Source organism: Prionailurus bengalensis, chromosome F2 (assembly GCF_016509475.1).
Source record: "Prionailurus bengalensis isolate Pbe53 chromosome F2, Fcat_Pben_1.1_paternal_pri, whole genome shotgun sequence".
NCBI classification, from domain to species: Eukaryota; Metazoa; Chordata; class Mammalia; order Carnivora; family Felidae; genus Prionailurus; species Prionailurus bengalensis.
This window is the reverse complement of record NC_057353.1, coordinates 45,231,056-45,248,463: the sequence shown is the minus strand read 5'-3', so window position 1 is coordinate 45,248,463 and position 17,408 is coordinate 45,231,056. Positions and strand designations below refer to the sequence as shown.

At 35.2% G+C, this 17,408-nt stretch overlaps 1 protein-coding gene across 1 annotated transcript in view; it reads right to left on the bottom strand.

The window, feature by feature from the left end:
* The window catches only part of VPS13B (vacuolar protein sorting 13 homolog B), an 828,197-nt gene that overhangs the window by 798,950 nt on the left and 11,839 nt on the right, over positions 1-17,408 (bottom strand). Inside the window, 1 exon segment of the mRNA XM_043601463.1 lies at positions 4,019-4,162. Within this exon segment, the coding sequence (XP_043457398.1) occupies positions 4,019-4,162 (144 nt within the window).

Sequence of the window (17,408 nt, the reverse complement as noted above, 5' to 3'; positions counted from 1 at the left end):
TTGCCATTCGCAACTATGTGGATGGAACTACAGGCTATTATGCTAGTGAAACTAGTCAGCCAGAGAAAGACAAATATCATATGACTTCATTCATATGAGGACTTTACGACACAAAACAGATGACCATAAGGGAAGGAAAGCAAAAATGTAAAAACAGGGAGGGGAACAAAACATAAGAAACTCTTTAAATATAGAGAACAGAGGGTTAGTGGAGGCATTTGAGAGGGGGGATGGGCTAAATGGGTAAGGGGTTAATAAGGAATCTAGTCCTGAAATCATTGTTGCACTATAAACTAACTTGGATGTAAATTAAAAAATAAATTTTTTTTAAAAAGCACATAAACAAAAAGCTTTGTTCCTTTTCACTAGTTTTTACTAATATTTTAAAGTTTTGGTTTAGATAAAAAGATTTTAAGGTTTTTTTTTTATGAGAAGTATTCTGTAAACAGACTTGAAGATGGTTACATTTATCAGGTCAAAAGATTTTAAGTTTTTCTTTTCTTACTTTCTAGGTGATCGAAAGATCAGAATAAATAAGTTCTTTAAAAACAAATTTACTACTACTCTCTTCAAGCTGAAGAAGCCTTTTTTATAAGACTTACTAATACAATGAGCAAAGAAAGCATATACACTAGAATAAGAACTATGTAGCAAGTTTTGCCCTATTTTACAGATGAGACCCACAGAGGCTAAAAAGCAAGAATATGCAAAAGGATAGGAGCATTTAGTTAATGCTGGATCCACAGGTATTTCTATGATTACACTAGAGTGAGCTAGTTAAACAAACAAATCAGTCCTGGACCACTGACGATATGTCATGAATAAATTTCTGTAAGGTCCAAAACAAAAACAACAGTTCACAAGTAACAAAATCTGAAGAATCTAAAAGGTGGGTATGATGACAGATGTCTCTCAGAGTAAAGTTAAATATTCTCAGTGAAATATCTATCTGTCAAAAATAATTCAGTGTGGACATAAAGGTGGCCTTTATTTTACCTAACACAACAACTTGGGTCACCTTGTCAATGAAAAAAAATCTCTATAAAACTACTTACAGACACATGTTAAGGCAGTATATTGTAACTATTATCACTAGAGTCACCCTCAATCATAATGAATCTTTATTTCTAAGTCTCCTTAGAAGATTATACAGATATCTTGGCAATGCTTTTCAAGGCACTGATGGATAGGAAATCAACAAATGTTGGTAGAATTAAATTGAACTTTACAAACTAGACGTGCCTTCTTATCAAGGCATTTAGCAATATTATATTTTTATAATGACCTTTTCAGAATTAGACCTCAGATTTCTAACTTTTAAGTTGTATTTTATTACATTCTCAAGTATCAATAGTATTTTTAACAGATTCATATCTAGAACTCTAAACAATCCCTTCATTTAACCAACCATCACACACTAATTGTATTTACAAAGTATTTTCTTCATTTTGATTCTACAATGTAATAACTTGAAATAATTTAATATGGGCTCATTCAGTCTTATTAGTACATGTGTAATTTTTAATTTCCTACTACACTAGACAAAACTTAAAACAGGAAAATAAAGTGTTTAAAAATATGTTTCATCTATACTGTCTTCCTGAAAAATTAATTCCAATCACTAACCTAAGTATTACTCTCTGGGGATGTACACTACTGAATAATTTGTCCAAATGTCAACTATAGTTTTCAAAAATCCCTTCTACCTCAAAATTTTAAACATCTGCAAAAAATACTTATTTTGAGAGTAGTTTACATTCATGACACTTGACCTTTTGCTGTACACACCACAAAATTCAAGTCTCAAATACCATGCAAGCAGGAAATCTGATCATTCCTGCAGTAGCCATCTGCATGGTCCAATATCAAATATTAGTTCTAGGTTACACTAAGTCATGTGTTACAAATCTTTTCTGCAGTCTCTATAATTAGTTGTAATTTGCCTCTTTTAAAATGTGTTTCTTATGGGACATCTGGCCTTGAAACTTCCACCTTCCCATTGAAAAAAATAGTGTCTGGATTTTCTTTTTCTCTTAATATGGAGCACTCCATGGGTGGTATAACCAAGTCCAGACTCTAAAAAAAAAATGTAAATTCCAGGAACAGATGATGATTAAGAACCATTTGAGAATTACCAAATATAAATGTAAAATAAAACTTTTGCTGTAATATAACTATCTCACAGATTTCTAAATCAATCTCCCATGTATTTTAAGTTTACAAAATAAATTCTCATGGGACTATAACATCGGTCTACTTACTTCCAGAAACTATATCAGTTAAATTGGATAATAAAAGATTTGGAATCAAAGATTTCATACAAGGAAAAAAAGATGAGCCTAGTGGGTTGATATGAAATTCAAAGTATCTTCTTAAAATAGGAAATGATTTTAACATCATAAATAACCTTAATTTCACAGATACCGGAGTTATATTTAGGATACACTAAGATTGCCTTAATGTTTAATAAATTAGTAATTTAAGTGTAACAATTTAATAATACTCATCAACTCATTTGATTCTAGAAAACATTTTTATTTTTTTTTTAACATTTATTTTTGGGAGAGAGAGCACACGCATGTGCGTGCGAGACAGGGAGAGGCAGAGAGAGAGGAGACACAGAATCTGAAGCAGGCTCCAGGCTCTGAGCTGTCAGCACAGAGCCCGATGCAGTGCTCGAACTCATGAACTGTGAGATCATGACCTGAGCCAAAGTCAGACACTTAACCAACTGAGCCACCCAGGCACCCCTAAAAAGCATTTTTTAAACCTGAAAGTAAAATATGAGCTAAGGAAAAAGTAATAAAAATAAAAGACACTACTTTTATGTAAGATGAAAATGAAAAAATTTATAATATGTTGCTATCAGACTTATTATTTTCCACATTAATTTTTGCTAGAAACTGTAAAAGTATTACACTTTTACAAGAAAGAAAAAACTATTAAAAATAAATATAAGATGGGTCAAAGAAAAGGTAAGTCAGAAAAACAAAAAAGAAAACAAAGAATCAGTTTCTGATGCCAAAACTTCAAAGAAATTTGACAGGTTTCTTAAATTCCACGTATGAGTGAAATCATATGATATTTGCCTTTCTTTGACTTATTTTGTTTAGCATAATACTCTTTAGTTCTATCCATATCATTGCAAATGGCAAGATTTCATTCTTTCTTATGGCTAAGATTCCATAGTATATATACACCACAGCTTCTTTACCCATTCAAACCAGCAAAGGGGGAGAGAGAGAGAGAGAGACAGAGAGAGAGAGAGAGAGAGAGACAGAGAGAGAGAGAGAGAGAGAGACAGAGAGAGAGAGAGAGACAGAGACAGAGAGAGACAGAGAGAGAGACAGAGAGAGAGACAGACAGAGAGAGAGACAGAGACAGAGAGAGGCAAACCAAGAAAAAGATTTTAAAATATAGAGAACAGTTACCAGAGGGGAGGTGGGAGTGGAGAGGGGTGAAATACGTGATGGGGATTAAGGAGTGCACTTGGGATGAGCACATGGTGTGGTATGTAAGCGTTAAGAACTATATTGTACACCTGAAACTAACATAACACTGTACATTAACCAACTGGAATTAAACTAAAAACTTAAAAATTTTGACATGAAGGTAAATTCAAAATATTTTCATCTCAAAAAATGAGAAATTTTAATCTCATTTAGAAATGTCACGTAAACAAAAAAATTACACAGGTCTTTAGCAAAAATTCAAAAACCTTCACCTAAAAATTGGACACAATGAAGTCCCACTTTTAGTCGATACAGATAATAAGCCATCTACATGATCCCTATGATAGTTATGATTACATTAAGTAAAATTAGTATGAAAATATCCATTAGAATGTTTATCCAAATTTAAGACAACCTTTCATAGTTACTTGTGACTTTACAATATGTTACTTTAATAAGCATGTGAGAAACAGTTAAGTATATGTAAGCTTTAGATAAAGACATATCAAACACCAATACCTATTAAAATTGGTTAACATAAACAACTAGATTCAATAACTTCTTACCTGTATTCCATCTTTAAGTTTCAAAATGCATTCCATTGTATTGATGGTAATTACCACTGGTTCTGAACCAAGCTTTGTCCATGGTACATGGATCCTCAACTCATGAATATGTCCACTTAAAAAAGTGAATGGTAATTTCAATTCCTTAAAACAAAATATTAAAGGTTAGTAAGTGCTTAATTTTTTCATTCTAATATCCAAATTACTTTCTGAAAAGAGAAATGAGGTTTCTAAAACAAAAACATTTTCAGAAATATTATTCAACAAAAAGCACCAAATAGTTTGTTAAACTATAGTTAAAGATACAACACAAAAATGTATTGTACAAGTTACTTTTAATAAGCTGCTTAACCTGCCTAGGTCTCCATTTCTTTTTCTGTTGAATGGATATAATATACAATACATGGCACATAATAAAGTTTCATACATGGTAGTGGCTGTAATAGTCTTAACAGACAGCATTAATTGAGATAACTGAATGGCATATTGTTTAAAATCTCCATCTAAAAAATATGTATTTAAAATGTGTTTTAAACAAAACAGGATCGTAAGGCAAGTTAAAAGGGTATGGAGGGAGCCGAGTTAGAAATAGGAGATTGACCTAAAAAACAACTGACTAACCTTGAAAAAAAAAAAGAAGTATTGAGCTTTATCCAATTAAAGATTGTACCTAGATACTATCTGGTCATAAAATTTAAATGTTTTCTGACTGGTTTCATTATTAGAAAAAAGGTTACAAATGAAAACATAAATGTCACCATAATCACTATATATCAGTAATTTGTTTCACTGATAAAATTTTTGTTACAAATCAACAAAGGAAAAAAATAAATTGTAGATTATAATTCAATCACATTTTCCCGTTATTTTAATTCTATTTGTGAAAGTTAAGATATACGTTATTCATTCATCCAACAATTGCCCACCTACTTAGTTTAGCAACATAGTTAGCAATACAGTTAAACCTAAGCAGTATGGCAAACCACTGGGCAACTTGTTTAATGTATCTGTGTCACAGTTTCTTTATCTGTAAAATTTAGACAACAGTATCACTGAGGATGAAATAAACTTACATAAAGTGCTTAGAATATTATCTTCCTCAAAGAGCAATTATTATAAAAAAGGTAACAACAAATGTGTGGGCCTCATGTATGTCCTCGTATTTTTTCTTGCAAGAGCACAATACTAAAAATCCATTTCCACAGTATTCTAGTGGTGTGTCACAATTTAAGTATTTGCCATTATTACATTAATTTGAAAGATGCAGTAGTTTCAAGTATAAATCAACTGGCACATATATTTTGATCAGTGTCTGTAACAAAACAATGCTTACCAAGCACTTACTATATACCAAGCACTTTACCTGCATACAATTATTTAATCCTTAAAAGAGCCCTAAAAGGTAAATACTATTATTATACCAATTTTACAGATAAACAATCTGAGGCATTTAAAGGTCAAATAACTGCCCAAAATGACACATTCTGGAAAATCAGGACTCAAAACTGGAAAATATGATGTCCTTTCTCTTCACTACAACTATACTGCATCTATACTTCCATTATGAGCACTTAATACTCTCCATTCGCTATGCACCTACTTGGACAATGAGCCCATGATATTGTCATCTCTACAACTTTCTCATGTGTATAACAATGATACATTTGTGAAATGGCTACCAAAGTTGCAGTTTATGGGTACAAATTGGGTTTTCTCAGGAAGAAATTTAAAAAGCACAGGAATCAAGAAGTCAGTATCATCAGAATGCTACTAATCAACTTAACTACTATCTAAACACTAACACAAGAGGCAGCATTCTATATTTGAACATGGAATTTTAAACCATATCACCCATGTTGGAAATCCAGTTGAAGTCAAACATTTATTAATCATCTGACCATAAGCAAGATCATTTCCATTTCCTCAGAGTTGTGATAAATAAATGAGAATACATTTATGTCTTATAGAAGACAAAACACAAATATTGTTATAACAGACCATCTTTTTTTTTAACATTTATTTTTGAGACAGAGAGAGACAGAGCATGAATGGGGGAGGGGCAGAGAGAGTGGGAGACACAGAATCTGAAGCAGGCTCCAGGCTCTGAGCCATCAGCCCAGAGCCCGACGCGGGGCTCGAACTCACGGACCGCAAGATCGTGACCTGAGTTGAAGTCGGACGCTTAACCGACTGAGCCACCCAGGCGCCCCAGACCATCCTTAATGTAACTATATAAACAATTTTCATTCCTTTTACTTCAAGATATATAGTACAACTTTAAAATATTGTATTCACTTATAACCATTAAGAAATACATTGTGAAAAACATTCCTAAAACCAGAACATCTATGACTGCACAAAGTTTATTAGTAACAAAGAATTTAAGAAGGGGGTTGAATTGTTCTCAAAAACCTAATTCTAGGTGAGCTATCACAAAATATTCTAAAAGAAAACAGATATACTTTAAATTTAACAAACAACAAAAGCAAATATAGACAAATCTTAAAAACCTTCAGGCAGCAAAGAAAACATTCAAGAGAGTGAAAAAGCAACATATTGAATGGGAGAAACTATTTGCAAACCATGTTATCTAATGAAGGGTTAGTATCTGAAACAACAAAAAGTAATCAATCTAAAAATGGGTAGGGGTGCCTGGGTGGCTCAGTCAGTTGAGCATCTATCTTGGGCTGAGGACATGATCTTGCAGTTTGTGAGCTGGAGCCCCGCATTGGGCTCTCTGATGTCAGCGCGGACCCTGCTTTGGATCTTCTGTCCGCCTCTCTCTGCCTCTCTCTCAGAAATAAATATTTAAAAAATAAAAACTTAAAAAAAATTTTTTTAATGGCTAAATGACTGGGGTACCTGGGTGGGTTAGTCAGTCAAGCTGATACTTGATCTCAGCTCAGGTCATGATCTCAGTTTGTGGAATTGAGCCTCACATCAGGCTTTATGCTCATGGCACTGAGCCTGTTTGGGATTCTCTCTCCCCCTCTCTCTGCCCCTCCTCTTCTCACTCTCTTTCAAAATAAATATTTTTTTTAAATGGGCAAATGACTGAATAGACATAGAATACAATACAAACGGCCAACTAGTACAACATATGAAAAGATGCTCAATATCACTAATCAGGAAAATGTAAATCAAAACCACAATGACCTACCATCTCACACCTATTAGAATAACCACTATCAAAAAACAAAACGTAACAAGGGCTAACAAGTATGTGGACAAATTGGAACTTTTATGCCCTATTGGAGGAAATGTAAAGTGATGTAGCCACTAAAGAAAACATTATGAAAGTTCCTCAAAAAATTAAAAATAGAGCTTCCATCAAAAATCAGTTCTGAGTATATACCAAAAAGAACTGAAAGCAGGATCTCAAAAAGATATTTGCACAACCATGTTCACTGCAGCATTACTCACCATAGTCAAAAGGTGCAAGCAGTCTAAATATCCACTGAAAGATAAATGGATAATGAAAATGTGGTATATAGAATCAAATATTATCTTTAAAAGAGGAAATTCTGTCTTGTGCTACAACATGAACATGTTGAAGACATTATGCTAACTGAAATAAGCCAGTCACAAAAAGACAAACATTGTAGGTTTCTATTTATATAAAGTATCTAAAGCAGTCAAAATCTTAGAAAGTAAAATCATGATTGCCAGAGGCTGCAAGGGTATGGGGAGGAAAATGTAAATTGTTGTTAAATGGTTATAGAGTTTTAAGTTTTGAAAGATGAAAAAGTTATAGAGATCTGTTGAACAATGTGCATATAGTTAATTAACACTGTAATACTTAAAAATGGTTAAGATGGTAAATTTTTTGTTATATGCTTTTTACTACAAAATAAAAATGAATACAGGACAGGACTTCAAGAATTCTGAGTTAGGAAGCTGGCAAATCCTCTTTCCAAAAAGCAATGACAAAACTGGACAAAGTTGTTAAAAATAATGGAAAATCAAGGGCAATAGTTAAGTCTAGCCTCAGGTCACAATATTTGTTGGTACAAGCAACAAAACGGCAGACTTGCCAGAAAATTAAGATAGAGATCGTGAGAACAAAATAGCCAAAGATGGCCTAGCTATGATTTCACATATCCCTGATAGTCTAGAAAGCTACCTGCATTTGCCCCATTGTGCTTACTCAGAGAAAAGAGAACTAACAAGCTACTCACTCATGGTTGACCAAGAGGCTGTGTAAATCCAGTAAGTTAAAAATATATAGATATGGATATATATATATATATATACACACACACACATCTATATATATCTATATATACATGTCCATATGTCGATGTGTGTATATATATACATCCATATGTCGACATGTGTATATACACGTCCATATGTCGACGTGTGTATATACACGTCCATATGTCGATGTGTGTATATATATGTCCATATATCGATGTATATATATATGTCCATATATGGATATATATATAGATAGATATATAGATATATATAGAGATATATAGATAGATGGATCAGACTTATAAACTCCCAAATTGAGAACATTATCCAGTCTATGCATATGTCCCATGACAAAGAGTGAAAGACTTACTGGTTCAATGGTTTAAAAAGCCTCTAGCCAATCACTAGCTGATGACTAAGTTATAGTGACCCAGGGTAATCCCTAGAAAGCCAGAGTTGAAAACACAAAGAATTGGGGGATGGGGAGAGGAAAAATATCAACCTTACAGGCCACACATTACAAGGGCAACACCACAAATGTAGTTCAGGCAAGTCACTGAAGAAATAAACCAACAACACAAGATATAGAGGAAATCAGAATTCAGAGTTGCTACAACTTGTTATCTAAAATGCTCAGTTTTCAACAAAAAACTATGAAACATGAAAAGTATACAAAGTAAATAGAAGCCATCTCGGAAGGTAGTCAACTAAAGGACTTAGTTCACAAAAACTTCAAAACATCTATTATAAATGTTAAAAAAAAAAAAAGAGGAAACCATATTTAAATAATTCAAGGAACATAAGACAATGGTTCATCAAATAGAAAATATCAATGAGACAGAAATGACCAAGAAGAACCAAGTGGAAATTAAGGAATTGAAAAGTACAATAAATTAAATCAAAAATTCACTAAAAAAAAAAAACTCAAAATAGGCAAAAAAAAACAAAACAAAAAAAACCAGAAAATCCACACCCAGACACATCACAGTGAAAATGTTGACAGCCAGACACAAAAAGAAAATCTTGAAATAAGAGACAAAAAATAGCTAACTTCTCATTACAAACAATAATGGCAAGATGGTAGTCGGAGAAAATTTAAAAAAGCAAAACACAAAAAACAAAAAACAAAAACAAAAACCTGTCAACCAAGAATTCTATATCCAGCAAAAGTATTCTTCAAAAGTGCAGGCAAAATAAAGGAATACCAAATAAACAAAGACTCTGCTAATTCATTGCTAACAAAATACTAGAATTTCGTCAGACTGAAAAGGAGGAACACCAAATGGTAATTCAAATCCACACAAAAAGCATCAATGAATGTTATTTTACATAGATAATTATTAAAGGACAGTATAAGTCTAGTTTTCTCCTGATGTAACAGGCCATTCCCTAAAACATAATCATAAAATTGTACTATTGAAATTAGAATAACACAAAGATGCAATTCATAAGACAATACAAAGAAGAGGGAAGAAATGGAGCTATAATGGAAAAAGTTTGTGTTTTAATATAACAAATTTAGCATTAATTTCAAGTAGACTGTTAAAAAATGGATGCATATTGAAATCCTTTGAGCTACTAAGAACAAAAAATAATGTGAAAATTAAAGGAATTAAAATGAAACACTAAAAAATATCTACTTAAAGTAGTAAAGAGGGCTCCTGGGTGGCTCATTCAGACAAGTGTCCAACTCTCGATTTCAGCTCAGGTCATGATCTCATGGTTTGTGAGATTGAGCCCCATATCAGGCTCTGCACTGACAGCACAGAGCCTGCTTGGGAGGCGCTCTCTCTGTCCTTCACCTGCTTGTGCTCTCATTCTGTCTCTCAAACACTTAAAATAGTGAAGAATATGAGAAAAACAAAAAAGACACAAGACACATTGAAAATAGCAAAATGGTAAGTGGGAATCCAACCATGTGATTAAAAACATTAAATGTGGTAATATTAAACACTCTAACAAACGCAAAGACTGTCAGACTGGATTTTTAAAAAGATCCAACTACATGTTCTCTTCAAGAGATATACTTTAGGAGCACCTGGGTGGCTCACTTGGTTGAGAATCCAACTCTAGATTTTGGCTCAGGTCATGATCCCAGAGTTGTGGGATCAAGCCCCAGTTCAGGCTCTGTCCCTGGCATGAAGCTTGCTGAAGATTCTCTCTCTCTCCCTCCCCCTCCTCCCCAAATCATACATGCTTGCTCTACAAAAATAACTTAAAAAGAGAGACATACTTTGGATTCAAAAATAGGTTGACAATTAAAAAAAAAAAAAAAGGTTTTTAACAGATAATTTTTTTTTTTATAGATACATTGGGGATTGCCAGAGGCATAGAGTGATAGAGTAGAGGGGAGGCAAAATAGGTGAAAGGGGCCAAAAGGTACAAACTTTCAGTTATGTAATAAAGTCATGGGGCTGTAATGTACAGCATGGTGACTTTAATGATACTGAACTGTATATCTGAAAGTTGCTGAAAAAGTAAATCTTAAGTTCTCATTACAAAAAAAAAAAATTGTCAACTATGTATAGAGTGACAAACGTTAACTACACTTATTGGGGTAATTGGTCTTTTTGGAATATATAAAAATATCAATGGCACCTGGGTGGCTCAGTTAAGTATCTGACTCTTGATTTTCATTCAGGTCATGATCTCACAGCAGTGAGATCAACCCCCATGTCAGGCTCTATGCTGGGTGTATAGCCTGCTTAAGATTCTCTCTCCTCCCACCCCACCCCCGCCCCTCCCCTGTTCACTTGCTCTCTCAAAAAAAAAAAAAAAAAAAAAAAATCGAATCATTATGCAGTACACCTAATATTACACTGTTATGTCAATTATCCCTCAATCAAAAAACAGAAATTGGGAGTGCCTGGATGGCTCAGTCAGTTAAGCGTCCAGTTTCAGGCTCAGGTCATAATCTCATGGTTCATGAGTTCAAGCCCCATGTCAGGCTCTGTGCTGACTGCACAGATTCTGACCTGCTTCAGAATCTGGGTCTCACTCTCTCTCTCTGCCTCTCCCCTGCTCACACTCTCGCTCTCTCTCTCAAAAATAAACATTAAAAAAACAACAACAGTAAATTAGACTCCAAGGAAGTCATGTGATCTAGTTTCTTGCCTAGAATACCTCAAATCAGGACATTTTCTTGCTATTTAGGGAAACGGTATAGATTCTCTTTTAGGCATACACCGTATTTTCATTTCTATGATCTTAGTTTCCAGCAGTGTTTCTGTCTCCCTGTTTTTCATATGGCTGTTTTCCAATGTGAAAATTTTATCCCAGTCATGGCCTGAAATTGCAATGAACAAAATAAAATTTGAAAAGAGGTAGTTAAAGCTAAATAACATGCCAGTAAAACTTTTAAAGAGATGGTACCAGGCATGAACAACACACAAATATAGGACAATTAAAATTCAGTGTATTAGGGAAAAAATATATATATTCATATATATACTCACATATACATTCATATATATACTCATATATATATATTCACATATACTCATATATAACCTACAAATATACATATATATTCATATATGTATAATGCAAACAGCAACCACAGTACAGCTGGAGTAATTACATTTTATCAAACAAGACAGACTTTGAGAAAAAAATTATTAAAGATAACACAAGATACTTGATAATGATACAGGGGTCTGTAAAACAGATGTGAGCATAGCAACAGAACCCCAAAATACATAAAACAAAAAACAAACAAAAGTAAAAAGAAAAGAAAAATAGTTTAACAATCGTAGACTTTAATAATCACTCACAATAGAAAGAAAAAAATCAATCCAGATATGGAACACTTGAACAATACTATCAACCAATTAAACCTGCAATCTATAAACCACTCCATCCAGCAAATGCAAAAATACACATTCATTTCAAGGAAAATCAGAAAGCATCTGTGCTAAATGAACATACAACATACAAAAATTTATGGGATGCAGCTAAAGACATTTGTAGCTGTAAATGCCTATAAGAACTACCTCAAACCAATAACCTACACTTCTACCTGAAATAGTAGAAAAACAAGCAAAACCGAGGTAAACTAAATAAGTTAACCCAAACTAAACAAGAAAAAAAATAATAATAATAAGACCACAATAGGCAGGGAAGTGGGAGGGCATATGCAGTCAAACTGTTGTAAGATTGTTCAGGAAATGGTAAAAGTACTAAGACTCTAACAAGTCAAATATGCATTTTGTAACCTTTAGGGTAAGCAACTGAAGCAATTCTTAAAACAGTATGATTAAAAAGACTAAAGCAAGAATGACTAGCATGAAAGATGGACACATTTCAGAATGGTTCTTAAGTATGTTGAAAAATAAGAGATCACTTAAATTTGTGTGCACTTAATTTCTAGACATACAAGGTGGAAGTTGACAAAACTAAGAAGAAAAATAAATACATAATCATAGTTGGAGATGTTAACACACCTCTCTAACTGATAGAACAAGCACACATGAAAATCCACATGGATTTACAAGATTTTAAGAACTCATTAACCAATTTGAAGTAAATGACATTTATGGAAAAATACAGCAACAACTGCAGAATACACACTTTTTAATCACCTGTACATGGAACAATTACAAAACCAGACCATACAATAATTCATAAAGTATAATGGATTAACCTGATATAGAGACTATGCTGACAACACTGGAATTAAACTAGAAATCAGTAACAAAGATAATTAGCAATTCCCCAAAGGTTTGGAAATTAAGCAACACACTTCTAAATAACCCATGGATCAAAGAAAGTCAAAATGGAAATTAAAAATTTTTTGAATAATGAAAAACACAAAATTCTGTTATGTAACGCTAAATAGATGGTAAAGGGAAAAAAGTCTATAGCATTAAATGCATATATTTCAACAGAAAAAGGTAGAAGAAGGAAAAAAAAAAAATCAATGACCAAAGTTTTCATCTCAGGCGCTAGAGAAAACAACAGAAGATCAACTCCAAAGAAAGTGGAATGGAAAACAAATGCCAAAATAAAAAATTCCATGACAAAAGACAGCAGAAAAAAGAAAATTAGAAAAATCGAAGTTAGTTCTATGCAGATAAAATTAATAAAATCCCAGCAATACTGATGAAGAAAATGCAAATCACCAGCATCACAAAGGAAAAAAGGATATCACAACAGATCCTAGATATTTTTTTTTAAATGAGTCAACTTTAAACTGGACCAAAAAGCCAACTCTATGGTTTTACACATGACAATTTTGATCAGGGGCTGGGAAACTTTTTCAGTAAGGCCCAGATAGCAAATATTTTAAGTGTTTGCAAGCCATGCACCCTCTGTCCTATGTACTCACATCTGCCATTTTAGTTTGCAAAAGCAGCCACAGATAATATGTAAGCAAATGAAAACAGCTGTGCTCCGATAAAATGTTACCTTAAAAAGTGGGCCCATTGTTTGCTGATCTCTGATTTTGAAGAAATGGAGAAATTCACTGAAAAACATAACCAAAACTAACAAAAGATGAAAAATCTAAAAAGTCCTAGATCTTCTAAAGAAAATAAATCAAGAATTTAAAACTTTCCAAACTGAGAAAACTCCTGACCCACGACACCATGACTCATTTTCCCTAACATTTAAAAAACTTACAGAAGAACAAAGTTGGAGATTACACACTTCCTGATTTCAAAACTTCCTACAAAGTTATGGTAACCAAAAAAAGTGATACTGATATAATGACAAACATACAAACCACCAAGAGAACTGTACTGAAAGCCCAGAAATAAACCCTCAAATCTATGGCCAAGTGATCTTCAAGGGTGCCAAGACCATTCAATGGGGAAAGGACTTCAACAAATGGTGTTGGTAAAACTGGATTTATAGAAACAAAGTTAGATCTTTATACCATATACAAAAATTAACTCAAGATGAATCGAAGACCTAAATGGAAAGCTACAACTATAAAGTTCCAAGAAAACAAAAAGCTTCATGACACTGCACTTGACAATAATTTCTTAGGTAGGACACCCAAAGCCCAGGCATCAAAAGAAAAATATGTTGGACTTCATCAAAATTTAAAACTTTTCATCAAAAGACAGTATCAATAGACTTGAAGGCAACCCACAATGGGAGAAAATATTCATGACTCATGTTTCTGATAAGAGACTGGTAATCAGAACATATGAATAATTCCTACAACCCAATAACAACAAAAAAAAAACAGCACAATTTTAAATATGAGCAGAACACTTGAATAGACATTTCTCCAAAAATATACACATAGCAAATTAAGCACATGAAAATATGTTCAACAGCAAGCATTATGAAAATGCAAATCAAAACCACAATGAAACACCATGTCACACCCATTAGGATGGCTGTAATCAAAAAAAAAAAAAGTCAAAAACAACAAGTGTTGGTGAAGACAGTGAGCAACTAGAGCCCTTGTACATTGCTGGCAGGGATGAAAAATGGTATAGCCACTGTGGAGAATAGTATGGCAATTGCACAAAAATTTATTTTTTTTTTTTTTTTTTGAGAGAGAGAGAAAATGAGGAGGGGAGGGGCAGACAGGGAGAGGGAGAGAGAGAATCTTAAGCAGGCTCCACACCCAGCACGGAGCCCAACACAGGGCCCAGCTCTCACAGCCATGAGATCATGACCTGAGCTGAAAACAAGAGTTGGACACTAAACTGACAGAGCCACCCAGGCACTCCTCAAAAATTTAAACACAGAATTTCTATACAATCTAGCAATTCCACTTTCGGGTATATATCCAAAACTAAAAGGGACGAAAAATAGGTATTTGTACATCCATGTTTGCAGCAGCATTACTCACAACAGCCAAAAGGCAGAAGCAACCCAAATGTACATCAATGGATGAATGAACAAAATCTGGTATATACAATGGACTATTAAGTCCATTATTATTAATGGACTGAATATTAAGATTATTCAGTCTTAAAAAGGAAGGAAATTCTATACATGCTACAACATGAACAAACCTTGAACACGTCATGCTAATAAGTTAAATAAGCCAGTCATAAAAGGATAAATATTGCAAGTTTCCATTTGTAAGGTTAAGAGTAGTCAAAGCTCATAAGTTCATAAAAACAAAAAGAATGGTGGTTGCCATTCTAGGTGGTTGCCTACCAGGGGCTGGTAAAAGAGAACAGGGAATTAGTGGCTCAATGGATCTAGAGGTTCAGTTTGGGAAACTGAAAAAGTAATGGCTGTACGACAATGTAAATGTTATCAATGCCACAGAACCGTACAATAAAAAATGGCTAAAATGGTAAATTTTGGCATGTATATTTTACCAAAATGGAAAAATATCTTACATAGACTCATATTATAAAAAGAGGAACTTCTTTGCAAATAATTTAGTGGAATTAATAAATCTATGATAATCAAAACCGGATAAGGACATTACAAGAAAAGAGAAATCACAGACCACAATCATTTATAAGCATAACTGATACAAAACTAAATAAAAAGGGTGCCTGGGTGGTTCAGTCGGTTCAGCGTCCAACTCTTAATCTTGACTCAGGTCACGATCTCACAATTTGTGTGAGAGAGCTCTGCACTGGCAGCCCAGAGCCTGCTTGGGATTCTCAATCTCTCTCTTCCTCTCTCTGCCCCTCCCCTGCTCTCTCTCACAATAAATAAACTTAAAAAAAAAACAAAACAAAACTGGAGCACCTGGGTGGCTCAGTAGGTTGAGCATCCAACTTCAGTTCACGTCATGATGTCACAGTTACTGAGTTTGAGCCCCACATGAAACTCTCTGCTGTCAGACAGAGCCCGCTTAGGATCCTCAGTACCCTTTCCTCTCTGCCACTCCCCTGCTCATGCTCTCTGTCAAAAATAAACAAAGACAGGCCCGCCCTGACCAAACAATGGAGGCCATTAACCCAGTGCTGTTCTATGAACCAAACTTGGACATCTGATCACTATATTCCACTACCCAGTAAGAAATGATAAAGAGATGTATCTAGAAAGAAGTTGCTGTGGCCAAGGTCAAAGAGGTCCAGTGAATAGCCTTCTGAATGTTAAAGTCTCCCTCAAGCGATATTAATAAGATGGCAGCGTAGGAGGACGCTGGGCTCACCACGTTCGCTGACCACTTAGATTCCACCCACATCTGCCTAAATAACCCAGAAAACCACCAGAAGACTAGCAGAACAGACTCTCCGGAGCCAAGCATAGACGAGAGGCCCCCAGAAGAGGGTAGGAAGGGTGGGGAGGCGGTGCGCACTACCCGGACTGACGGGAGGGAGCCAGGGCGGTGGAGGGGCAGCCCGCCAGGCAAGGCAGAGCCCGAGTCTGGCTTGCAAAAGTAGAGGGGTCGGACAGAGTGAGTTCTGACAGCCAGTGGAACTTAACATCTGGAATGTTATAAGTCAACAGCTCTGCTCCGCAAGCAGGAGGGCTAGAGGACAGTGGGAGGGAGAGTTGTTGAGCCCTGGAGGACACAGCTCAGCTTGGTGGGGAACAAAGGCGCTGGCCAGCACCATTTCCCTTGCCCATCCCCCAGCCAAAATCCCAAAGGGAACCAGTTCCCGACAGAGAACTTGCTTGCAACACGCAAACACCCAACACTGTGCTTCTGCGGATCCATCCCTCTGGTGGCAGGTCTGACTCCCTCCCGGTGCCGCAGGGCCCTCCCAAAGGGGATCACCAAAGGAAAAGCGAGCTGAGCCTCCCCCTCCCAACCCTGTGCACCTTGCCAATCCACCCCAGCTAATACGCCATATCCCATCGAACCAGCACCACAAGCCTGGCAGTATGCAAGTAGCCCAGACAGGGGCCACACCACTCCACAGTGAGACCTGCCCCTGGGAGAGAAGGTACACACCAGTCTGACTGGCCCTGGCAGTGGACTGGGGGAAGATATCAGGTCTGACTGCAGCCCCTCCCACCACCTCAAGTCACTACACACAGCACAGGGGAAGATCCCTGCAGGTCCCCGCCACCCCAGAGACTACCCAAAATGACGAAACAGAGGAATTCTCCTCAAAAGAAACTCCAGGGAGTAGCGACAGCTAACGAACTGATCAAAAGCGATTTAAGCAATGTACAGAAAATGAATTTAAAATAATAGTCATAAAATTAATCGCTGGGCTTGAAAAAAGTATAGAGGACAGCAGAGAATCTATTACTACAGAGATCAAGGGACTAACAAACAGGAGGAGCTAAAAACTGCTATCAATGAGCTGCA